The 25,829-nt window shown below is 38.5% G+C and overlaps 1 protein-coding gene across 16 annotated transcripts in view; it reads right to left on the bottom strand.

Moving 5' to 3' along the window:
• The window catches only part of SCEL (sciellin), a 220,493-nt gene that overhangs the window by 75,914 nt on the left and 118,750 nt on the right, over positions 1–25,829 (bottom strand). For 14 of the 16 annotated variants that reach the window (XR_007155355.1, XM_047873901.1, XM_047873898.1 and 11 more), the window contains 7 exons: positions 23,325–23,442; positions 20,053–20,112; positions 15,754–15,822; positions 10,562–10,630; positions 9,918–9,956; positions 8,540–8,620; positions 6,651–6,716 (listed from right to left, as the gene is read on the bottom strand). Coding sequence is in view for 15 of the 16 variants with exons in the window: in XM_047873901.1 (XP_047729857.1) it covers positions 6,651–6,716; positions 8,540–8,620; positions 9,918–9,956; positions 10,562–10,630; positions 15,754–15,822; positions 20,053–20,112; positions 23,325–23,440 (500 nt within the window). In the remaining variant the exon portion in view is untranslated. The remainder of the gene's footprint in view (positions 1–6,650; positions 6,717–8,539; positions 8,621–9,917; positions 9,957–10,561; positions 10,631–15,753; positions 15,823–20,052; positions 20,113–23,324; positions 23,443–25,829) is intronic. The other 2 variants (XM_047873910.1, XM_047873907.1) reach the window with 2 other exon arrangements.

Genomic DNA, 25,829 nt, shown 5'->3' with positions numbered 1-25,829 from the left:
AAAAGATAAATATGATAATGGGTTGAGGGAAGCCCCTATTTTGTAGTTACTGAGAAACATTACAAAACATTTATCAGTATGTACTTGTTGATAAGTTACTATGGATGAAGTCATACGGATGACTCAAAAAATTATAAGACGATGCCATCTAGCTAAGTACACCATGAAAATAAGTAATGTTCTAAGGTAATGCACAATTAATTGCCAAGTGAGAATTGCAGACAATAAGCTTTCTGAATTCAGACGACCAAAACAACCTCGTGGGCTGAGAAGGGTATGTGGTGGAAGTAAGATTCATACCAAACTTCGAAGGATGATTGATTTTGGATGTAGAATGTATCCATTCACTCTGCCTCGCCACAACCAACCTCGTATTACACTTCATCTTTACCATGTAATTGCACTAGTTACTGTCTCATTTTCTGGTTCCTCCCTCAACCCCTTATGTGTAGACACACATCAAGGTTCCACTTTCATTGTCTTCAAATTTAGTATTTTCTCCATAGGTAACCTCACTTTGAAGATACCATATTTAAAATCTCTGGGATCATTCCCAAACCTGGATCTCTGGCACCAACCTCTTACCTGAGCACCTCCCTCATTTCTCACTGTTCGGTAATTACCTCCACAAATATATCCTTTCAGTATCCCAGACTGTACCTGCTCAAATCAATGACAGCCTCTTAAGACCAATTGCGTATCCCATTCTGCTCCTGTTTCTTCCTGTACTGATCGGTGGCATCACTACACTTAAAATCACCCTGGGCTTGAAAACTTAGTATTATGTAATTCCTCTCTTTCCCCCAAATGCCACACCTCTTTTAGGACCTTTTCCCTGAACCCCCTTCTAGAAGTTTTCCCCACCACATCAGAGCTCCCAGAGAATGTTGATGCTTTTCTTATGATACCATAGCTGATCTTGTGTTGTGATTATTTGTGCATCCATATTATCCAACTTTGAGAGCCATAAAGGACCCCAAACCCCTGCGGCCATGCTGCTGAGGGCATCACCTGGACAGGAAAGCCCCCTCTGTGAATTTCCTTTACTTTCAGAGTTCCCTTGCCCTCCTTCCCTTCTGATGGCAGCTCCTGTGCAGTTGTTTTGGAAAGTTTTATGCCCAGAGTGACTGGCTCCCCAGGCAAACCCATCAAAGCACCATCCAAATAAGGCTCAGAGTGTGCAACTGCCCCCCAGTGGTCATATTTTTTTTTCTTGATCAGCATCCAGATCCCTCAAACTCACTATGATGACTATTGAATAAGAGAAATACAGGAGATAGGCCAGTGACAGTTTTGATGATTTAAGTGTAGATGACTGAATGTTTATATTATTGTGACACAAAATAATTTTATGTTATAAAAGGTAGGATAAAGTGCCTCTCAAAGAGTAACTATATCATCATGTTTGGTGGTGGGGATGAGATTCACTGAGGAGAGCCTGGCACAGCAAAGAGAGAACTAGACCACCCACACAAATAATGAATATAAAACTGAGGAGTGGAAGTAAGAGGGGAGAGGAGAATGTGGGGGTGGGGGAGAGAAAAAGAGAGATGGAAGAAAGAAGGCATGAGAGGCTACTGAGCAAAAGAGCAACTGAATCAGGCCTGTAGAGAAATGTCAGCCAAGAAGAAATAACCAATAACAGGTGTGGTCAAAGAACTCAAGAACAGGAATTTGTAAAATCACATTTGACCTAGTTTGGTCTGGGCTTCTACAATGGACTGTTAGCAGTTCATTTTTATTCAAATCTTATACAAGTGATATTGGGACAAATCAAGGCGGGAAGCTGCCGTCTCCTATACCTGAGTTAGTGTGAAGCAGACAAAACAGAACAGACATGAGTCAGAAGTGATATTCTGAAGAGAAACTAAATGAAAATATGGCCACAGGAACATAAGGGCCCCAACTGGCGGAGAAGATAGGATTCTAAGCAGACATGACCTTATACGTTAAGGGTCTATAGAAGGTATGGTGCATTTAAAACCAATTACCTGACTAGAACAGAGAGCAAAGTGGAGTTATGAGGGATGGAAGCCAGGGAATAGCAGGCGGTCAGTGCTAAGGATGGGAGTCTTTATTTTAAGAACAATGATAAGTCATATTTTTCTTTAGGAGGGTGACATGTTTCAATTACCTTTTATAAATATCACTTGGGCAGCTGTGTGGAGAAGAGATCAGGGCAGTGGGTATCAGGGTGGATGAAGGGAGAATATCCAGGTAGCTACTACTGGAGTCCAAAGGAGATATGATGAAAGAAATGAAGGAGGTATATGGATGCAAGACTCATTCTGGAGCTAAATTGATAAGATTTACTAGATGGATTGGATATTGATGATTAAGCAAAGAAAAATGTGAAAAATAAGTTCAAGTTTTCAAGAGTGTCAACAGGCTGAAGGATAATGTTATTAATTAAGATAGAGCACCAGGTTAGTGTGAAAAATTATGAATTTCCTTTTAAACATGTTAGGTTTGCAATGCTTTTGAAAAATTTAAATGAAGGTGTTGAGCAGGCAGTTGGCTATCTAAAGTAACTCAGAGAAGAGGTGTGGAGTGGATATAAATGAAGGAGTTAAGAGCACACACCTGGCCATTGAAGCTTTGGGCATGGGTGACCTGTGGAGGGGGAAAATACAGAATGGGAGGAAAGGAAGTACTTTGAGGTTTTAGGAGCATCAACAATTAAGGATTGGTAAAGGATGAGATAGTAAAGAGGACTGAGAAACAATGGTTAAAGAAATGAAAGCCAGGAGTATATTTGGGATGGGGGATTGGGGGGGGGGAGGAGAAGTTTCTCAAAAGATAGAAGAGAAATATCCTAAAGGCAAAAACAGCCAGTGATGCCTTTTGAAAGGTCAAGTAGTCACAGAGGCTGATATGTCAGCAAGAATTTATCAGAAGGTCATTAGTGACCTTGAGGAGAGCTGTTTCTGTGAACTAATGATGATGAGAACCATAAAATAAAGATGGCAAGTATCATCAATTTTTCTGAAAATTTTGGTTGTGATGAAGAGATCAGGTGCCTGTCAAATGAATTTGTATAATTAGGCTATTAATTTTTAAGAAGTTTATATTTTAAGATGAAAGGGGTTTGAACATGGAAAGAGAAGGAAACCAGTGAAGCAGGGATTTGATCACAGAGGTAGGAGGAGAGACAGATGACAGTAACAGGGAAGAGCAATTATAAAAGCTAAAATCTTGATTCAGTCTTAATTAAAATGAAAAGAAATTATAAGTTCTGGGGGAACTGGATAAGAAGATTTCAAAAGAAATAATCTTGTTGATGTAGCTTGGTCATTCAAAATGCTATGCTGGTTGTTTCCCTTCTGACAAAAGAAGGTAGAGGAGGTCAGAGAATATTTTCATCCCAATGACCAAGGAGCTGCTTCAGAAACCAGCTAGAAAAGTTTTGACTGAAGTTCCAAAATTTACATGCTATGTCTTATCATGAATTATAGCTTCTCTCTTTAATCTTATTTTTTTAAAAAAGGCAAGAGGCTTTCAAAGATATTTAACTCTTAACTCCAAAATTCTGTTTGATCCCCAGATCTTAACCTCTCACCATAAAACTAATGTATATCATACATAAAATGATACCTGTTTGAAAAAATTGCTTTTTTTCTCTCTGTTTGGTATAATATATGGTTATTTTATAAAATTAAATTCTCTCATTCAATCTCTAATTGAACTCACCAGTCTCATGCTAAGTGATACAGAATTACATGCAGCTATAGTTATAGGTGTAGATACAGAAATAGATATAGACATAAACACAGTCTTATATAGTCTTAGCTATAGATAGATGTATACATATAAATATAGATAAAGGTGTGATATCATGGGTTCTTCTGCTGACAAAAAAGCTTGACACCCTTCTTAAGGCAGCTTACATCAAACCTGTAATAGATTTTAATCCAAATACAATCCCAACACAAATTTTTAATCTAAACACAAATAAGTTTGATTTTTTCCATATTCTGTAAGTCAAGAAAGGAACAACTGGGGGAATGGGGATGATCCATGGTGTCAAAGGCCACAGAGAGGTCAAGGGGGGAAAAGGTTGAAGAAAAGGACTCACTCCCACAATGGCTGGGAAGTCTGGCGGTCGTGTGAGAGAAAATGAAATCTCTGGGAAAGATTTGGTGATGGGAAAAATGAAGGTTCACAAAATGAACAGAAAAGAGAGTAAGAGTGTTAGTATTAAGGGGTAATTCTGTTACAGAAGACATGAGAAAGGGAAAAGAGAGGAGGAGACAAGTGTATAAGTGAGGGATGAGGGAAATAAGGTTAGCACTGAGCTATTAGCTAGTATTAAAAACCATAGTCCCCCATTTTTATATTTTTGACCTATTTTCATTTTCTTTGTGTTCTTCTGGGGACAAAGATTTCTTTTTTAAGCCTTTGCTTCTTTTATCATTTAATAATTGCTTCTATTTTTCAGCTTTCACTAAAAAGGCTCTTTTTCAGCCCTAGGAATACACTGGCATTAAAGGTGAGAAACAGAAGCTTACTCTGAGCTCTTCCAAAGAAAAGCATTTTAGAAATCAAAGGCATTGCTATATTGTTATTATTCCCTCCTTCCCCTGAAAGCTTGGCATGACATTAGCTCTGATCCTCAAAGAGAAATCTTTCAGTTTAGCCATTATAGTAATAATCTGTGCCTCTAAAAAAAGGAATGGATAGCTAAATTGATCAACCTAGTCCAATAATCTTCTCTTTCCCTTATTTCTGGTGCTATGGACCTAATCCAGGAACCAGAAATAGGAGCATTGTGACTCATTTTATCTTCCATGTAAATTACATCCAGCAATGCATAAATTGTAAGGGCATATAGCCAAGCACTACCAGTTCTATGCAAACAGAGATCCAGAAGCTCAATGGGCATTGAAAGCATGAGATAGTAACTCATGAATAATCCTTCTGTATTTTTACACAGTTATATAACCAGTTTCTAATTGTAATGATAATTTACATTAATATTGGAATAATACATAGAAGATGAACATAAGTTTTTAGAGATAATAAATATTTCTAAGTACCAGTTATTATCTATTAATACAAAATTGGATGGGTCTTAAAATACTCAGGAAACAATAGTAACTACCAAAACTCCTAGTTAATATTTCCCCCACTTCGGTAGCTCCATGAAAGGTATCACTCATAAAGAGAAAGCTAACTGCCTGAGGGAAAAGAAGGTTATAAACTAGAAACATAATCCATACTTGGCAGTTCATATAATTGGAAGTCACCTATAGATGAGGAGGCTTAAAAAGAAAATATTTTAACAGATAAGGTAGATGTAATTCCAAGTTGTGATTGTTCAACATGTTTAATAATTATGCATATATGAATAATATAAAATATATGCAAATATATTTTCTGCACAGCAGATGAAAATTTTGGGAAATAAAGCAATCTAATACTAAACAAACACATTGTTTAATAAACTCTTGTTTCCAATTGTTGAATTGGAAAAGGAAGACCCATTGGAACATGGAAATGTTTGGTGGAGATATTCTAGGGGCTGATGACATAAAAAAACAATTTTGGATCCCCTAAAGCAAAACCAAATCAGAGACTTATTTTTCTTTGTGTGGTAGAGATGGCATAGACTGTAGGAGTTCTCCACATGTGTCTGCTTCTTTGAAGGTCATGGTAGGCTCCATTTTTGTGCACTGACATACCCCCAGATCCTAGAACAATATCTGGCACACAATAATCACCCAATAAGTTAAATGATTGTTGACATTCCTAGCATGGATTTTGTAGAACAAGGTGCCCTCCACACGGTCTATAATTTTAGTTATAATTATTGCTAGTGACAAAACATTGAAGTATAAACAACCCTTTTATCCCTTAAAGTTTACGAAGAACTTGCCAGTCATATCCTCACCCAGTCATACCGGTTCATCACAGCCTGGAGGCAGTGGTGCACCGGGAGCCCATAGCGGAGCCCAGCCTGGTGCTGGACTCCGTTCTCTCCTCTGCTGCTTGTATGGGTTGAATTGTGTGCCCCCAAAATTCATATGTTGAAGCCCTAACCCACAGTGCCTCAGATGCAACTTTATTTGGAAATAGGGACAACGCAGATGTAATTAGTTAGGTTAGGAGGAGGTCATAATGGAGTAGAAAGGGCCACGTATGTTATATGACTGGTATTCTCTTCAGAAGGGGAAATGTGGACAGACATGCCCTCAGGGAGAACACCATCTAAAGATGGAGGGAGAGATCTGGATGATGCTTATACCAACTCAGAAATGCCAAAGGGTGCCTGAAAACCACCGGAAACTGGGAGAGAGTGTAGAATAGATTCTCCCTCTCAGTGCTCAGTGGGAACCAACCTTGCCGAAATCTCGGTCTTGGACTTCTAACCTCTGGAACTGTGACAAACATTTTTGTTAAGTCACCCAGTCTGTAGGACTTTGTTACAGCAGCCCTTAGCAAACGAATACAGCTACATACTCCTTGCAGATTTCCTACCAGACGCACCGGTACCCTGACCTCACTCCCACTGGGCACCGTCTTATTCAGCACTCAGAGTTCACAAGACAGCCTCCGATTTATTGCAAAGATTCTGCAATTATACATTGTCAAATTCCAACACATTCTTCCATCAAGTTACCCAGCAATTACATCTGACACCTTTCCCTTACCTTCTGCTTGCTCCCATGCTTGGAGTGGCACTGCAACCAGGAGGAGGTGGCGGAAACCAGGACTGTCTGTTAGGAAACAACATCGTTGATAAACATGGTGCTTGAAAGACCTGATCCCACCCACATGTCTACCAGGAAAGGCTGAAAATAATTTGACAGTTAAAAGGCATTGAGATGACTTTTCTATAAGCCTTGGAAATAAAATGAAAATTATTTCATCAACTCAATAGGAAGTAACTAGCCTACAATCTAGGCTCTCTGCTCACAAGTAAGCTCCTTTCCCTGCTTTCCCGACACGAATATGTGGACATTTCTTAAAGAGAAACATGAAAAGAATCTGGAAAATAATATTTGTTAAATCTAGCTAGTGGGTTCATCAGTGTTTATCATCAACATACTTCTTTTTCTCTTTATTTTTCTGCATATCTGAAATATTTATAATAAAAAACAATCTACTCTAAATATGGTTTTTAAAAAGCTACATGATAAAAAACTCTGAAAGAATAATGAAAACATATGTGAATGTCACAGTAATATTAACCTCAATTATATATACATATACGTATATAAATATATATGTGTGTATATGCATAAATATAAACACATGAATATCCAATTAGAAAGATGTCTTCACATTCCCAGGATGTAATTTTAACTGATAGAGATAGCTAAGGGCTCTGTCAAAAAGACTTAGATATGGACCAAAAATAAAGACATTCAGAGGAGAGTGACATATCAGAGGAAAGCCCAGAGAAGGAAAGTCTGGGATAAGGAGAGAAGGAGAGCTGGCTTTAAATTTCTGAAGCAGGTCTATTCTCTGAGGCACTACAGGACTGAACTAAGATTTAAAAAATGGGCATAAATCAAAGCAGATTTCAGCTCAATGTAAGTATTCAATGCTACTCACAAGAGCTAGTCAAATGTATATCACAAAAATAAGAGTCTTATTGCTGGCTTCAATGATCCTGAATTATGTCTAACCTGCCAGAGGAAAGATTCTTGCAGTGGGTAGGAGATGTGAAATTTGGGTCCAAGAGAAAGGTGATCACATTTTCTGAGACTCTGCAGACACAATCAGAATTCCAGCTACAGGAGCATTTTTGGCAAATATCCAGTCTATCAACAAACATTGAACACCTACCCTACACTAGACACGGTCCTAGGTGCAGGCTAAGAAAATAAAACATTTTAGAAGTACTGAAGTTCATGAACTTGTTTTCCATTGGATCACGATTCACTAGCACTGTGTTCTCTTCAGCAAGCAAAAATTGCTTCCACCGTCATGCTCTGTCTCATGAAGAATATTCTGCCACCACAGGTCTACCTAAATAAATCGAAGTCAGCACAAGCAGAAGGTGGGAGGCCAGGCAGAGGATTTCAGAGAAGGAAGAAATAAACACACAAACACAGATTGATGTCTCGAGATAGGGCCTTTGACTCTACTTGGAAATAGGGTCAACGCAATCTGCAGAGGAGGCAGCAGCAATGCAGGCTGAACGCAGGAGCATGGCAACATTTGTCCACACCACAGCCATTATTTCAGGGTAAGGCATCCCCTGTCACAGGGCTCTACTAAAAGTGCTACCTGAGGTAGCTTACCCTTTGGTGAGCTTTGTCATTGAAAATATTACCTAGGTATTCAAGACCCCAAGGGAGCTGGAGAAAAGACTGCATCTTTGAAAAGGAAATTAGGGGGAAAAGGAACAAAGTTTGAGGACATCAGAATCCAGTAGGCATTGGATCCCTCAAAAGGGAGGAAGAAACAATGATGAGAGAGCAACTTCTGAATGCTGCCTGCAGATCTTGGTAGATGATTTGGTTCAGAAATTAATAAAATACAGCCCTCTCCAGAATATCGACAGGAGGCAGATACAACAAGCCCATCATACCTCTTTTTCTTTACAGGAGTTGTAGCAGAGGCAGGAGCCGGGGGGTTGGTGGTGTTTCCACTGAACGAACCTCCAGTTTGCCTGTGTAATCACAACAAACCACATTCTTGAAACTTTTTTATGCGGTCCCACCTTTGAAAGGTCTTATAATCTACTCATATTTCCACCTGCTCTCTAACCACCACAAAATGTTTCAATGACAAAGGAAGGACAGAAAACAAGTTCTTCCTTAGTTTACCCATTTTATGAATCCTCAGGTCCTCATCTAAGTAATTAGAAGTGAATGAACTGAATTAAGTCATTCATTATATGACATTGTGTGTCTGAAATCCAGACCAACGAATTCTCATGTGCTCTGGGTTCATAATATATATTTCATATTGTATATATTGTGACTAACAGAATTATATTGCAATTTTTTTGCATTAAAAGCACTAGGCTGTTGGGGCACCTGGGTGGCTCAGTCGGTTAAGTGTCTGACTTCGGCTCAGGTCATGGTCTCAGTTTGTGAGTTCGACCCATGTCAGGCACTGTGCTGACAGCTCAGAGCCTGGAGCCTGCTTCAGATTCTGTGTCTCCCTCTCTCTCTGCCCCTCCCCCTCCCCTGCTCATGCTCTGTCTCTTTGTCTCTCTCAAAAATAAATAACCATTAACAAAACATTTTAAAGCACTAGGTTGTTTAAGAAAACATTTAAAAATCACACTATTTTAAATCTCTATTTAGCATTTATTAATGTACATAGACCTTCAAAAAAAAATGGAAGTGACCCAGGCCTGTTTCAACTACTGACAGGTGTGCTCCAATGTGAGAATTCCTTAATTTTAAACAAAAATTTAAAAACCAACTCTGTTTTCAAAAATCCACCTAGTTTGGCTGTTTATAATCACCACTAGTACGTTCCAGAGAGAATGTACTTCATCTAAACAGATTACTAGCAAACCTATGATTTCATGACTCAGATGAATTGTAACATGATGGGTGTTTTGAAAGACAAGTGATAGTGGTCACAAAAACAAGGAAAAATAAAGTTCTGTGGGGGAAAAATAAACAATAAAATATACAATGGGAATTAAGGAGGGCACTTGTTGTAATGAGCACTGGGTATTGTATATTAAGTGATGAATCACAAAATTTTACACCTGAAACCAGCATTACATGTATGTTAACTAACTGGAACTTAAGTGTTAAAGTCCAAATAGTAAATATTTAAAGCTTCATGGACCATTTCCTTCTTTCTACCTAAACTCTGAATAAGCAACAGGAGGGTGGTTTTGTTATAGTTGAAACTTTGGCCTGAGCAGGGTATACCTGGTTTATCTTGAACACATACAAAGAAATACACTTTATTCTTAAAATGTAACTTCAGTCAGTACATACGTCTTTGCTGCTTCTGGTGATCGAAACGTGGACGTGTTTCTGGTAAAAAAAAAAAAAAAAAGAAAGAAAGGGGGGGCAAAAATTTGAGCAGCCACAAAGAATAAGTACTTGCATCAATTTGCAACTGTCCATGAATTTAGAATTGTTATTTAAAGTTAGACATTATTTGAGAGAAAGAAAAAGAAAGCATCAGTATTTGAAAAATTTGATAAGGTGATCTTTTTGCCTTATGCTAGATTCTAAAGGAAATCTTTTTATATCAGAAAATTCAGTATCGTTTAAGCCCAATGCTTTTATTTGTGGAGTTCAGGGATTTTCTTTAGCAATAAGAATGTAAAATTGGCATTTACATGTATTTCACACTCTTGTCACCAGGATGACTTAAAACAAAAACATGAATGTCATAAGAACAATGACCTGAAGCAAAGGGCTCTCTTGATTTTTAAGCAAGGCAACAAAGATTTTCTATTTCTCTAACCATGAGGAGGAACAATGGTTTTCACTCCAGAATTTTTGTGTTTAAAAAATGGAGGATAAGAATTTACAGAAAGATATCAAGTAGGACAGAAGAATTGTAAGTAAATAAGTAATGCTTAGAAAACTATTGTACTTGGGTCTTTCCCAAAGTCAATAGATACTGGTACCTATTGGTTAGTCGGTTATCCAAGGTATTGGCCTTATATGTGTTAGTGGCATCATTTCTGTCTGAGATCCTTTATAAAGAAACAAGACAAAAGTTTGGATGAACATTCAGATCATTAAAGTCCTTTCAGACCTCTTTCATGAAAGAATAACTTCACAATATAACCTTTCACTAGTAAAGAGATTTGTTTTCAGGTGTTACATTTTAGAATATTTTGCAATTAAACAAAAACTACTTAAACCAAAATCTATTTATGAAGCTATTTTGATACAGCTTGGAATTTTTTAAATTTATGTTTTTCTACTAGCCTCTCTGATTCACTGAGCATTTAACTCACTATTTTATATTCTTTATTGTTTAATAATACAGTTGACCCTTGAACCACACGGATTTGAATGGCGTGGGTCCACTTATATGCAGAATTTTTTGATAAATACAGTACAGTATTGTAAATGTATTTTCTCTTCCTTATGATTTCTTTAATAACATTTTCTTGTGTCTAGCTTACTTTATTGTAGTAATTCAGTATAGGATAAATATAACACACAAAATATGTGTTAATCAACTGTTTATGTTATCAGAAAGGCTTCTGGTCAAGAGTAGGGTATAGTAGTTAAGTTTTGGGAGTCAAAAGTTATATGTGGATTTTCGATTGCACAGGGGTCAATGCCCCTAAACCCTGTGTTGTCAAATGTACATCCAGCCAATGACAGTACTTCCCAAGTCTGTAAAACACATCAATGGAAGACAAGTATTTTTCTAAATATTTTGTGGCATAGACAATGCTATATGTTTGCCAAACTCATTTTCGTTTCCTACTGAGCACACAGGAAGACCACATTTCCCATTCTTCATTGATATTAGTTGGGGCCATGTGATTGAGTTCTAGACTAAAGAATGTGGGCAGAAATGTTGTTTGCACTTTCAGACCCATCCTAAAACCTCTTGTGTAATCATCTATGCTCTTTCTTCCTCTTCCACTATAGTTTTTGGTTGCCCTGTGTTGAAGATGGAAGCATCAAAACATGAAAAGAACTTAGGTCTCTGAGTTGACTTCATGGAGCTGAGACATCCCCTATGCTTCTAGCCTATCACACTGGACTCTGAAGAGAATGAACAGTAATCTTCTGTTGTGTTAAACCACAATAGATTTGGGGGCAATAGAGGGAACTTGTTAAAAGAGTCACTCTACCCTGGTGAATTAGTTTACTGTAACTAACACATTGAGTTAATAGCCCCTACTGGCCATTAAATCTCAGGTCTCCTAGATGTGTCTGTCCCTTGTGTCAGAAAAGACAAATCAGGAATCCCATACTGCAGACCCTCCTTCCCTTTCTTCTCTCACGTCAGATAGAATAGGAAGTTTCTTCCTGAGACACGGAGCTATCCTGGGGAGCATTCTGCAGGCTTGCACAAAACTAGGATGTAGAAAAATTAGGTTCAGGAAAACAAAAGGTCAGCAAAACTTTTCTGTTGATCCGACATTATGGATCTACTATAACTTTCTCTAAACTTTTAATTTTACTGCCAACTTCAGTACATGGCTTTATATAAGCTACTCTTGGAAAGATGGGCACTAACTTTGCCTCATTCTAAAAAATAACTAATGTGGGAGAAAATATGATTTAACTGTCATAAATTTAAAATGATTTCAACTCATGATGTCATCTTGATATGTGTAACTAAAATATGGGGTAAATAACTCTAATACATTAAAATGCTATGATTTAACTCCAAACAAGGTTTTGTTTATAGTGCATAATGCCACAAATTGATAGCTCTTGAATGCAAAAAGGAAGGAAGGTTGAAATCTTCCAGAGCTCCATATTCTCAACAGACTGTTCACAATATAGGCTTTAACTTGTACAGGCTCCTAGAATCCATGTATAAAAAAACTCATATCTAAGGTGATTGTCAGGCAAAGGACTATGAATATATACCTTTCACTAACTGCTACTGAGCCTCTGGGATGTTTCTATTTAAAGGGCTCTGCAATAAACCACTATGGGTACCATAAGTAAGATGTCAGATGACTGTAAATCTTAAATCTTAAATGTTCCTTGGAGGGGTGCCTAGATGGCTCAGTCAGTTAAGCATCCAGCTATTAATTTTGGCTCAGGTCATGACCTCACGGTTCATAAGATTGAGCCCCACATGAGGCTCAGTGCTGACAATGTGGAGCCTTCGTGAGATTCTCTCTCTCCCTCTCTCCCTCTCTGTCCCTCCCCCACTCTCACACACGCTCTCTCAAAAATAAGTAAATAAACTTTAAAAATAAAATAAAATTAAAAAGAATTAAATGTTCCTTGGAAACTCTACTCAGACTTTATAGCTATCTATGAGACCCTAACATGAGACAAAAGTAATCTTGGGAAATTGCTACTCTGGTACATGGAAAACAACAATTTATCTAAAGTAAACAGATCCTTAATATCAAACATTCTCCATGTTTAAATAAAAGCAAAGTCTGATGTTAAAATTAAATGAAGTTACTCAAAATGCTACGGTGTAAATCTATGTAGGCAATAGTGCATGTAATAATAAAAATAGCTACCTACTCTTTGCTGCTTACTGTATACATGTTAGTCTCTACTCTTTAAAACATCCTCACAAGGGAGGTGTAATTATTTTCATTTTATAGATGAAGAAATGGAGTCTCAGAGAAAGTGGGTGACTTTTTCTTGGTCAACCAACTAGGAAGTGGTTTGTCTCCAAAATCGTCCCAGTAGAGCCCAATGTCCTACATCTAATTTTGTAGTGTGATAGTTTCAACACTCATCTGTTGGGTCAACATGTCTTCCTTCACTTACTGTTCTTCACCTCCAGGATCTCTTCTATGCCACTAGGGGGATCAGTCTATGAGTAATAGTGGAGGGAACTGTAAACCACCATTCCAATACATATGTCAGTTTCTTATTAGGAAGAAACTTTACTTTGTATTTCTCTTGAAAATTAAGTTTTTTCCAACTTGTGTATGGAATAGGTTGTTTTGAGGAGCGTCAATCTTAGAAACAGTAAATACCCAAATATGCTAAATAGCAGCATGATGGAAAGACCCAAAGGAAAAGTTACATTTCCACAAGAGAACACTAGAGGTCACCCCAACCTAGGTTTTTCAAATTAGTCAAACCACCTTTAGGATTTGAGCCATATTGTACGCTACATACGTAGTTATTTACTTATGTTTCTTTAGAACACCTCATACTTTAACCTACATATATATTTTTAAAAATACAACTCCAAAGTGCTTTTCTTCTATTCATTTAAAATAAATGCATTATTTGGAGCATGTGACTTGATCTCAGGGTTGTGGATTTGAGCCCCACGATGGGTATATAGATTACTTGAAAACAAAATATTTTTAAAAATTAAAATTAAATAACAAATAAAATAAATGCGTTCTTGAAATGCATACGCACATGTATACCAGATGTTGGTTGGTCATCCTCCTCCTAAAATTATTTCATATCTTACATTTAGAGTGGCCAGCATTATGAAAATCTGACTCCTGCTAATAGGACTTGCCTTTCTGTACTGATTCCTGAGTTCTCTCCATCACATATATTTCCACACTTAGAGGATGTAGCATACTACTGGAACTCAGGACTGCCTGGGGAATGAGCTGACCAAACATGCCACTAAACTTCTGGGTAAATAAATCGGGTAATCTCTGGCCTCATTTTCTAGTCTATAAAATGAAGGACTTTTGGGCTAGATTAGTGGTTCTGAATTTTGGTTGCACATTAGGATCACTTCATAAGCTTTAAAAATGCCCGACTCTCACCTCAGACTAATTAAATCAGAGTTTTGGGGGTGAGGGGTGGTGGGACCAAGTTATCAGTAAAGTTTCAAAGCTCTCTCAGTGATTCTAAATTGCAGCTGAGGCTGAGAACAACTCAACTGATTAGTCTGTAAGGTCTAGTCTAATTCATTGCTAATGAATGAATTAGGCTCTGTCTTGACTGGCCTAATATAGACCTTCAAATACACAGCTTACAAAGCCTCCCACCTATTGCCCTTTCTTGAGGCATAATTATCTCACTTCCAGATTCATTCCTAGAAATAGGGTTTCCATCTTCAATTAATGGTGCAACAGGACAGCCCTCAAGGCCACCATGAATGGACAGTTATTTTGGCCCCTCTTTCCACTCAGTGCCATGGAGATGAGATCTTGCACAAATACTCTACACACTCATTTTTGTTGAGGCTATTAATTACAAGAGAGAAATTAACTTCTTAGGAACACCAGTGTGGATTAGCCTCTATTAGAGAAACTGGTTTGAAAACCTATGAATAGTGCAGAAGTATATACATTTCCTACATGAATTAATACTGGCAAATACTAAGTATAGAATCTATAAGATACCATAAATTACAGCACATCTGCTTAAGATACAGCAGGTGGCATTTTTGTCTACAATGACAGCATATCTTTAGCTACAGAGAATGACCTCAACTGTCAATGGTCTCAGGTGTCCATTGTCTAGACTCCAACTAAAGATGTTAACTTTACTCTTTATATGCTTATTAAGCATCACTACCAAATATAAAATAAAAGTGTGAATTGTAGCATTTACACTTCAATATAAATAGACATTGCTCAATTTTCTCCATAGAAATGAGCCCTTTCCCTCTGTGTAGGAAGGAACTAACAACAGGCACAACACAATGGACCCTTCTATAAGCCATATGGGGACTCTACTGCCACCACAAAAATAGTTTCACCTTGTAAAGAGCTAATGGCTTTATACTAGAGAGGATAAAAATGATTGTATTATTATAATTTACAGTCTCTCCATAAAAACAGAAACTGCTGTTTTTCCACCAGGGGGATGGAAAGACCAAAAGTCAGAACGAGAACTGACTACTCATATACACAAAAATAACTAGATTCTCCATTTTAAACCAAACAGTTTCCATGGAATGTCCACCCTACTTATACCCAAACCAGTTTCTTCAGAATTGTTTTTATCAATCTAATATTAGCAAGATTTTAGGAAAACAGAATATTGAGTCAAGATTTTGTGAATTTTGAAGAAGGTAATTCGATCTGAATAGCCCTTCTGTCCCTGGATATAAAATATCTTGTTCAAAACTTACTTTTGCAAAGATTTAAATACTGCATGCTTGACAAAAAAAGGGGATTTAATACACATTATGCATTCTGCTTACATGATTAAAAAAACATCTTACCTGTCTAAAGTGTCATCAGATCTGTACCGACTAATTGTAGCTTTTGGCTCATCTCTCTCATTTGCTTTCCTGTAGCAAAAAATAGTTACAGAAGATCAAATAAATTACCAAAAAGTTTATAACCTATCATGCCTTTGGTAAAATTTTGGCCTATTCAAGTAGGAGATGTACGTGTTACCAAGGAAAGACAGCTTCAGAGTATCTAAATCTTCCAAGGTTTTGATTTGGATGGAATAAATTATGGCAAACCCAACTCCCCATGCTAATAAATAAATTCTTCTCTAGGTCCAATTATTTCTAACTTCAATGTAACATATTTAAATTAGAGATAAGGATAGGCAAAACAAACAACATGATATGCAAAATAGTTAATAACTAATATGTACTCTTGTCAATACTGTTGACTTTTACATCATAGGACTTAAACAAATAGACTTAAAATCAGCTATGTTTTGTTTGCAGAATTTTAGTAGCACCCTACACCAGGTCAACAGGCTAAATACAAATAGCTTTATTTAAACTTCAGCACCGTGGACAGGGTTGAAAAAGAACTTGCTGAGTGAAGGGAGAGGGAAGAAAGGAAAAGAAGGAAACAGGAAAAGTTGGAAAAAAATGAAAAGCAAGTGGGAGAAGAGAGGAAGGATAGATGTAAGGAGGAGAGGTGAATAAAGGGAGACAAGGAGAAGTAGGGAGAAGAGAGACAGAAAGCAAAGAAAGTTGAGGAAGACAGGTAAGCAGAACAAAGGGAAGAGGAAAGAAGACGAAAAGGGAAGAGAGGATAGGAGCTTCAAAATAGGAATCAAGATCATCAAAGCAAATGGGAATATCTTGATCAGACTGCAGCAAAAACAAGCTGTTTAATGCCTTATATAGCTCTGTGATACAGAAAAAGCAAGCTCTTTGGGGAATTATGCCATGATTCACTGTGTTTGCATTTCAAAGTATCATTTGAAGCTGACAGATCAAAGATACTGAATCAGAAAACGTACTAAAACAGTATATGCACTTAAAATTTAATTTTTAACTTGATATCGTGTACTTTTATTAGACAAAATTTTTAAGGTACATAATATACTATGCACCGTGTTGGTGACCATGAGGAAATCAAGAATAAAAACTACAGACCCTACCCTCGCAGAGACAAGTTAGATGTGTACATACAAAAGAACAAAATGGCTTGTGTCATAAAAAATGTTCAGGTAAAGTGCAAGGAAGTTCTAAGGTGAGACAGTTTATTTCTCGGTAAAAGAATCAGAGAGGGCCTTATGGATAGGGTGCAGATTGAGCAGGGCTTCAGAGGATAAACAGATGTGAACATTTTCAAACAGAAGCAGAGGGAACAGTGTCTGTTGATGAAAGAGAAAAGTAAAGACAAATGCAATTGCCTTTTATTTTTTTAACGTTTTTATTTATTTTTGAGAGAGAGAGAGAGACAGGGTGCAAGCTGGGGAGGGGCAGAGAGAGAGAGGGAGACACAGAATCCGAAGCAGATTCCAGGCTCTGAGCTGTCAGCAGAGAGCCTGACGCAGAGCTCAAACTCACGGACCACAAGATCACAACCTGAGCCAAGTCAGACACTTAACCCACTGAGCCACCCAGGCGCCTGCAACTCCCTGAGTTTTAAAGCAACCTCAGAGTGAAATCACAGTATACTCCACCATTGTGTTTAATGCATGAATGCAAAGGGGCACTGCGGGGCCATCTGGTCCCCTTCTGTGAAACAGCCCCTTCTCAAACAGCCTCCTTTGTGTCTCATTAGCTGACTTTATTCTTCCTAGCACTTATGGCAATACAAACACGTTGTATTGTGTTTATTTATTTTCAGTCTCTCCCGTCCTCCATCTTCAGCTAAGATGTGGGTTCTATGGAAGCAGGGACTTTGTTTTGTTCCCAGTCCTCAGGCCAGTGCCTGATTGACAACTGACCTCTCTGCAGGTATTTTTGCTACCAGGCTTATTTGACTGGTTTAAACAATCTGGCAGAAGTACATGGCAAAATTTCTTAGTTTGTGCATACTGTGAAGCTGTTATCTAAGGTAAGGAGAATATATTGTTTATCTTCCCTTTCCTTTATTATCAGTCTGCTCACAGGAAGCTTTTTCACATGCTGCCACTTCTGCTGGAAGCACTTCTCATGCCCACCAGCTGCCCTTCCCTACTCGGAAACCCCTCCTCATTCTTTGAACAGCAATGTGCTGACACCAAAGACCTTTTTCTGGGTGGCATCTATGATTAATTCAAACAGACTTGGGCTCTCTCTTCTCTATTCCCATGGCACTGTCACACACTTCCCCAATAGCACTTCCATGGTAGATTTTAGTATTGTAGTCTATGGATCCATATGTTTCCAGAACCCTAAGGCCAAGGGTGGTGTCTTATGCATCTCTGTATTCCCAGCACCTGATACTATGTCAAGCATATGGTAGATGTTCCAAATGGTGTTCAGTACCTAAAGTGGGTACAGCCTCTGTGAAATGGCAGAAAAGGGCCAAGTGGGCATCTATCTGAGCAAGCACAAGGAGAAAAATAACCTGCACTTCCCTTCTAAGAACATGTTTTGAGACACTAGTTATGAGTCAACAGGAAAACATCATGGTCTCGCACATTTTTGTTACTGAAGATATAAGTTCAATGTGCTGCTTTAGACAGAATGTTGTCCACCAATAGGAAGGGCTCAGGAAACCAGTATAGTTTAAAATATAAATAAGCACATAAAGCATTAAACTCTTGTTCTAAAACACACTAAGAATATGAAGACTACTTTTCACTGCCATACTCCAAAACAAGTATATTTGTTCTTAATAATTCCAGAGAAAGACAAATAAAATGGAGGGAACAATTGCCACTGGTGGCTGGACTGAAATAATCAGATTCCTTTTGTTTGGTGAAATGAGAGCCAAGAGGAAACCAGGCTGAAATCTTCAAAGTCATGAAGACCAAGGAGAGGGCAGAAGTAGTCACAGAATGATCAATCAGATGAACTAAGGCTGGGAACCAGAACACCCAACAGATTCTAAGAAGATTCTAAGCTCGGTACCCTCAGAACAGGTCAAAATTATGAACAGGTTTAAAAGGTTTGGAAACATTCATGAATAGGGGCGCCTGGGTGGCTCAGTCAGTTAAGCGGCCGACTTCAGCTCAGGCCATGATCTCGCGGTCTGTGAGTTCTAGCCCCGTATCGGGCTCTGTGCTAACAGTTCAGAGCCTGGAGCCTGCTTCGGATTCTGTGTCTCCCTCTCTCTCTGACCCTCCCCTGTTCATGCTCTGTCTCTCCCTGTCTCAAAAATAAATAAACGTTAAAAAAAATTAAAAAAAAAGAAACATTCATGAATAAAAATTTATAAAATATTCAAGGTGTCTACATAACTTTTTTCTGTTTTTTAAGTGTATCTATTTGAGAGAGAGAGAGAAAGAGAATGAGTGGGGGAGGGGTAGAAAGAGAGGGAGAGAGAGAGAATCCCAAACAGGCTCTGTGCTGTCAGTGAGGATCCCCACTCAGAGCTCCATCCCATGAACTGTGAAGTTATGACCTGAGCCAAAATCAAGAATCAGAGGCCTAACTGACTGAGCCACCCAGGAACCCCAAGGTGTCTACTTAACTTTTTAAAGTCCACGCCATGAAAAACAATCACACTCTTTTACTAAGTATGTCTTGGTGGCACACAGTCACGGTCTACTGGACCAGATAAAACTTGTGTCTGATACTTGGGTTCTTTTGATGGGTGTGGTTGTTTGTATGTGTGTGAGCATAAATGTGTTTTAACAAGAATATTATCTGTTTATGTGATCAATCTTAGATCAGTTACATTATTGTGATTACGAGTTTTGCCTGATTCTTTCTACAATATGTCTGTCAGTCTTTTTAAATTCGGTATCATTTAATGGTTTTCCACAAGCCTAGAAGTTTCTAAAAAGAAGGTACTGCTCATAAAGCAGGTGGATTCTAGGACTGTTATTTCTGTATTTTAGGGGTTCCTTTTCCTAAGGTTCAGAGATCTCTTATCCGGTCACATTTCTGTGAACCATTTTCCCATCAAGAGGGTCCTTTCCTTTCCCCATCAAGTGGGCTACCTCAGGGGATTGGTTATTCTACACCTCCAAACTGTGGTTCTGGAAGCATAGAGCTGCAGAAGCACAGACTTTGCCTTATGGAAACTCCTGATGATATCACAGAGTCTTCCAGGATGCCAGGGAAAGCCTGAGGCAAGCCACAAATATTCAGTTTGTTTTGAACAAGTCTTCTCTCAAAACTATAGTCTTTGTGTTTCTTCTAATGATGTAACTTGTCTGAAACACCCACCTGTCCAAGGCATCATGGGAGTTATGTCGACTGAGCACCACCCTACCATAATTTTCATCTCTGCAGAGAAAGAACAAAATTAAGTCACATGCAAAGTTCCCACAGTATTTGGTAAATAAGGGAGATGGGGGAAGGAGCTCACAATTTAGGGCAAGATGAATTCATTTTATTTCAGGCATAAGAACACAACTATGCATTTATTTTTATTAGTCTCCCTTTGAAAGTGCATGATGAAAAGAAACAAGTTTGTCAGTACAAATAATCATTATTCTGATATATCCCATCAGGTTTCCATATGATTCAATAATGGGATGAGCATTTTTTTTTTATCAGAGTGTGGGAACATGTACATATCTACCTTGTGTGCATTACAAGAGTGCTTTTCTGCAGGAAGGCAAAAGCTTTCTACAAAAATATTTTAAATTATGTCCTTTATACTCAGACATTTTCATTGGATGGACTTGATAGTTTTCCTTGACAAAAAGTAGGAAAATAAGTACCAATATTTGTGGCTAAGAAGGTGGATCATTCACAGGAGATTTAAACCATCTTTGAACCATGAGAATACATAGTTTGCTTTTTTTGGTTCTTAAAATAACCTTATGAGGGGCGCCTGGGTGGCTCAGTCGGCTAAGCGTCCGACTTCGGCTCAGGTCATGATCTCACACTTCGTGGGTTCGAGCCCGTATCGGGCTCTGTGCTGACAACTTAGAGCCTGGAGCCTGCTTCGAATTCTGTGTCTCCCTCTCTCTCTGTTCCTCCCTAGCTCATGCTCTGTCTCTCTCTCTCCTTCAAAAATAAATAAAACATTAAAAAAATAATAATAATCCTATGAATTAGGCAAGGAAGACTCTGTCACATCCATTTCACAGAAGAAGAAATTGATCAGAGATTTTGTGGTTTCCCTAAGACTAAAAGGTTAGTAAGTGACAGATGTGGGTCTAGGACCCAGATCTTTTTATTTCAAACCTCTGCTTTTTCCTACTGCTTAACCCTTCATACATAGCCTTCATACATACATAAACCTTCATACATAAAATCCCAAACCATGTCTTTCTTACTTTGTACGGTGGACCTGAAAGTACAGGCAATTTTAGGAAATGTCAAAACATGTAGAAGAGCTTTGGGCATTGAACCAAAGCCAAAGCGTAAGTACCTGAACCTTTTTCATGTCAACCCAACCAAACCTGAAATACCACATTGTTCCTGGGTCTGCTCCCTTAATGTTTCTCAACACTCTGGAACAATTTGTAATAAAGCTGTACAAGAAACTGAGGTGGATAATTAAAAAGAAAGATGAACGGTGAGGTTGAAACAATCCCAGCAAATGTATACCCTCAAAAATCCCAAGAGAATTGTTTCATCTCTCTTGGTATCCCTTTCTCAAGCTTATGAGAGAGTAGCAGACACCAGACACATCCTTACCTGAAGAAGAATCGTAACACACAGCCCAGAAGTGGGCCAGTAGGAGTGGGCAAAGCATCAGAGCCAATTTCCCCTGCATTCAGCAGCTGGCACGTCCTCTAAGCCGGCTTCCCTGAGCCTTTATAAAGGAGGCACGCCTGGCATAAAACCGTCATTCCTACCAATTACAATTTGTCTTAGGCATCTCTGTTTTCACCCATCTGTACATATATTCGCAACACAGAATTTATGATTCACGTTTGACATCACTCTACCATTAGGGAAGACAGAAATGCCATATTAGGCTCTGACAGAAGTAGCAAATGTGTTACTAAAGGAAATAATCGTTGTCCATGAATATTAACTCCAAAAGTCAGTGTGAGTCTCTAAATACACCTATATTCCCTTAAAATAATAATATTTAATGACAGAAACTAATAGACATCTTCATTCAATGGTTACAGGTATGTCCCGCAAATGACTATATATGGGCAGTTTAGTAGAAAGCGTACAGTAAATATCCTGTAACGCAGAGCTTCTCAACTTTAGCACCATGACACTACAGGCTTGATAATTTTGTGTTGTGGGGAGAGCCCTGTGCATCGTAGGATGTGTAGTGGCATCCATGACCTCTACCCACTAGATGTCAGGAGCACTCCCCAATTTTGATAACTGAAAATGTCTCCAGACCTTTGCAAACATCCCCTGGGGACACAACTGCCTCTGAATGAGGACCATCAGTGTAACAGAAAGACAATGGGTCATGTTAAAATCTCAATTCCATCACTTCATAGTTGTGGGGATTTGACAAGTTACTTAAACTTTCTGGGCCTCATATCCTTCTTCCATAAAATATAGGATGCAATAACTACCTTGTGTGATTTGTGAGATTTTTTTAATTTGAGAGAAAGAGAGAGCATGCAAGTAGGAGAGAGAGAGAGACAGAGAGAGAGAGAGAGAGAGAGAGAGAGAGAGAGAGAGAGAGAGAGAGGAGAATCTCAAACAGGCTCCATGCTCAGTGTGGAACCGGATGCTGGGCTCAATCCCAGGGCTGTGAGATCATGACCTGAGCCAAAATCAAGAGTTGGATGCTTAACTGACTGAGCCACCCAGGTGCCCCAAGATTTTGTGGTACTTCATATGTAAAGTATGTACCTAGTATCAAGTATGACACATAAGAGGGAAACAAAAAATATATGTATATGTGTCATATAATTTGTAATAAATATATCTGGGCTGGACAAATGTCTATGTTGGCAATGAGGTGATATGCCTACAGTTGTAGTTTTTAGGTCTATAACATATAGCTAGTAGAAGCAATGCTCAAAAGAGACAAAACTTTCTTGGTGGCCAATGTTTTCCCTTACAAAGTAATATTACATTTACCACCCACTGAGTACCTAGATATATATGACCATTGGGACTAAAATGAATTGAGAATGCATTGACTTCGTTTGCACATATCAAAATTTTAGATAAATTATTATTAAATTTGCAAATTAGGAATCATACTATTATTTGTTTCAACTGACATAATTAACATGCATCTGGAATCTCCCTACCATGGATTGAATATTATCTTTTGGGAAACTGGAAAGTCATGTTCTTTTCTGTTTATCAAATAAACACAAATGTCTATTCAGTTCTAACAATGAAACTCTGCTTTTTCTCCCTGATGACTCACATCCTCTTTGGTATGTGGATAATAAAAATGGTAGAGATAGTCTTGAAAATCTGAAAGCTGATATATTAGGTCATGTAACAGTGTTTTAAGGAACGTGCTTGCTTTCCAGATGGCCGCTAGCTTCCCAACTAGAGAATGGCTCTCCCTAATTGTCCACATACCCACCCTCTCCACACCCTCTTACTTTTCTTCTTCAGGACGGTTTTTGATCCAGCTGTTATCCTGCAAGAAATTCCTTCTTTTGTTCAACTCATGGAAACCCTGTTGCCTCAGTGTGGTCCCCTGCGTGGTACTCTTCATATCTGTCAACAGAAAAAAATAAGAAACTGGGCAGTGTAATTGCATGGGGCTGAGAGTGAGTTTGTTAACCTCGATGTCTCGAGAGGCACATCTGATTGGCCAGCATCAATCTTCTTGACTGACAAGGCCAGTACTGTTTCAAAGTAGGATGTGCTGGCAAGAAAGAACAAATCCCACATCTCATCATCAAAGATAACATATAAAATTGCTTAGGTGCCAACTGAAACTGACAGTGTGGCATTCAGGAGGCCTCGTGAGGCACCCAGGAATACAGAACCATGGGCTTGAGATAAACCAAGCCAGGGTTTGATGGGTTGGCCATTTTATTTAAAAAGAAATATGCTTCAGAAGTACACACAAGATTTTTTAAAGTACCTACTAACTAAAAGTCAAGCAGGTCTGGTGCTTTTGATTATAAGTAACTGAATTATTTAATCTCAGGGGAGTCAGAAGCCCAGAATGTCCCCCACACAAAAGAACATTTGTATTGATTTTTTACAAAATCTTTGAATTGCAATTATATGAGTAAAAGCTATAGCACCCTTACATTTTCCTGAAGTCTAACTTGGCAATGCTAATTAAGTTAGATTGTTGCTTCTAAACATTCAATATCTATATAAAAGAATTAGGAGCTATGACTTGTTTTTCTCATATACTTAAGTTTTCTGAGTAAGGAAAATATTATCTACATTATCATTTCCTGTGGGAGACATTTTTCTCAAGGTAAAATTTGACATGCTGCCTTCCAGGAAGGATCTAAAAGAAAAATAGAGAGAGGGAGATACACGACAATGACTCTAAGAATCTACAAGTGACTCTTTCATTGCTAATAAAACACATTTTTCAATGACATTAAGAAAGTCACATGATCTGGTACAACAAATACATGACATAAAGTGCTCCCTAAGAACCAGAGAGTTCGTTGATTCCAACGTATTTATTTTACAGATGTAAAAATTAAGGCCAAGGGGCACCTAGGTGGCTCAGTCAGTTAAGCATCCAACTCTTGGTCTTGGCGGTTTGTGATCCCACAGTTCATGAGATCTAGCCCCATGTCAAACTCTGGCTGACAGTGCAGAGCCTGCTTGGGGTTCTCTCTCTCTCTCTCTCTCTCTCTCCCTCTCTCTCTGCCCCCCATCCTCTCTCTCTCAAAAGAAATAAATAAACTAAAAAAAAAAACGAAATTGAGGCCAAGAGCAGTTAGTGTCCCCTATATTGTATAACAAGCAATTGGCTGAATGAGGCCATCAATTAACTCATTTATTCAATCAATAAATACGCATCGAATGCCTATAGTATGCTTGGCACTAAGCCAGGAGCTGGAGACAAAAAGATGAGTGAAAGAAATGTTTGCTCAGGTCAATAGGGAGATAGTGACATGGAATTCACAGCACAATATGTACAGTGCCCTAAGAAAGGAAGTGACCCCTGGGGAAGCCAAAGTGAGTAACAGGGTTGAATTATGACTTTGTGAGTCCTAGACACTTTTGCTTTCATCAGCCTCTTCCCTCACACACACACATACACACGCACGCACATGCCCACACCGTTAAAAATTATATTTTACAACTGTTAGTACAAAAGTGAAAAATAATCCAGGTTGGCTTCATTATTATATATTATTATTATTATTATATTTATTTTTCTTCTGTTGTTATAAAGAATTAAAATTAGAACCTTTTTGTAGGCTTCTAAATGTATACTAGGCCGTAGGCACTGCTTTTTTCTGCTTAATGGTTATGTTGGCCCTGGGCTTTCCTGAAATGTGACATTTTCAGTTTTAAAACAGAAAAAGTCCTGGGCAAATGAGGATGTGGATGCCTGGTCCCCCTACGAGGTATATTATGTTTTTTGCAGAATCCATCCAACCATACAGTGTATGAAATGTTGGAGGCACATCAGATCTCAAGTCAAAAGCAAGTCATAGGCCAGCTTTATCACATCAAAGTTATGTAACAGAACCACATAGTCTCCCTGTAAAATGGGCTAGTGAAACTTGCCATCATAAGCTTGTGATGATTAGGCATGCCTGGGTGCTTCGGTCAGTTGAGTGTCCGACTTTGGCTCAGGTCATGATCTCGTGGTTTGTGAGTTTGAGCCCCACGTGGGGCTGTGTGCTGACAGCTCAGAGCCTGGAGCCTGCTTTGGATTCTGAGTCTCCATCTCTCTGCCCCTCCCCACCTCATTCTCTCTCTCTCACAAAAAATAAGTTTGTGATTGGCACTATGGGCTCATGACTACACCTGCTCTAGAGAATTGCCTTTAACTAGTGGGGCTGCCTGGTTACACACACTCCCCACACACTACAACCTGCAGTGCTGAATTACCAAGGGTAAAATGTGGGTCTCTTGCCTCAAGGTAGAGCCAATTCTGCAGGTGATTTGTGCTT

This window comes from Prionailurus viverrinus, chromosome A1 (genome assembly GCF_022837055.1).
Source record: "Prionailurus viverrinus isolate Anna chromosome A1, UM_Priviv_1.0, whole genome shotgun sequence".
NCBI lineage: Eukaryota > Metazoa > Chordata > Mammalia > Carnivora > Felidae > Prionailurus > Prionailurus viverrinus.
This window is presented reverse-complemented; position numbering and strand designations above follow the sequence as displayed.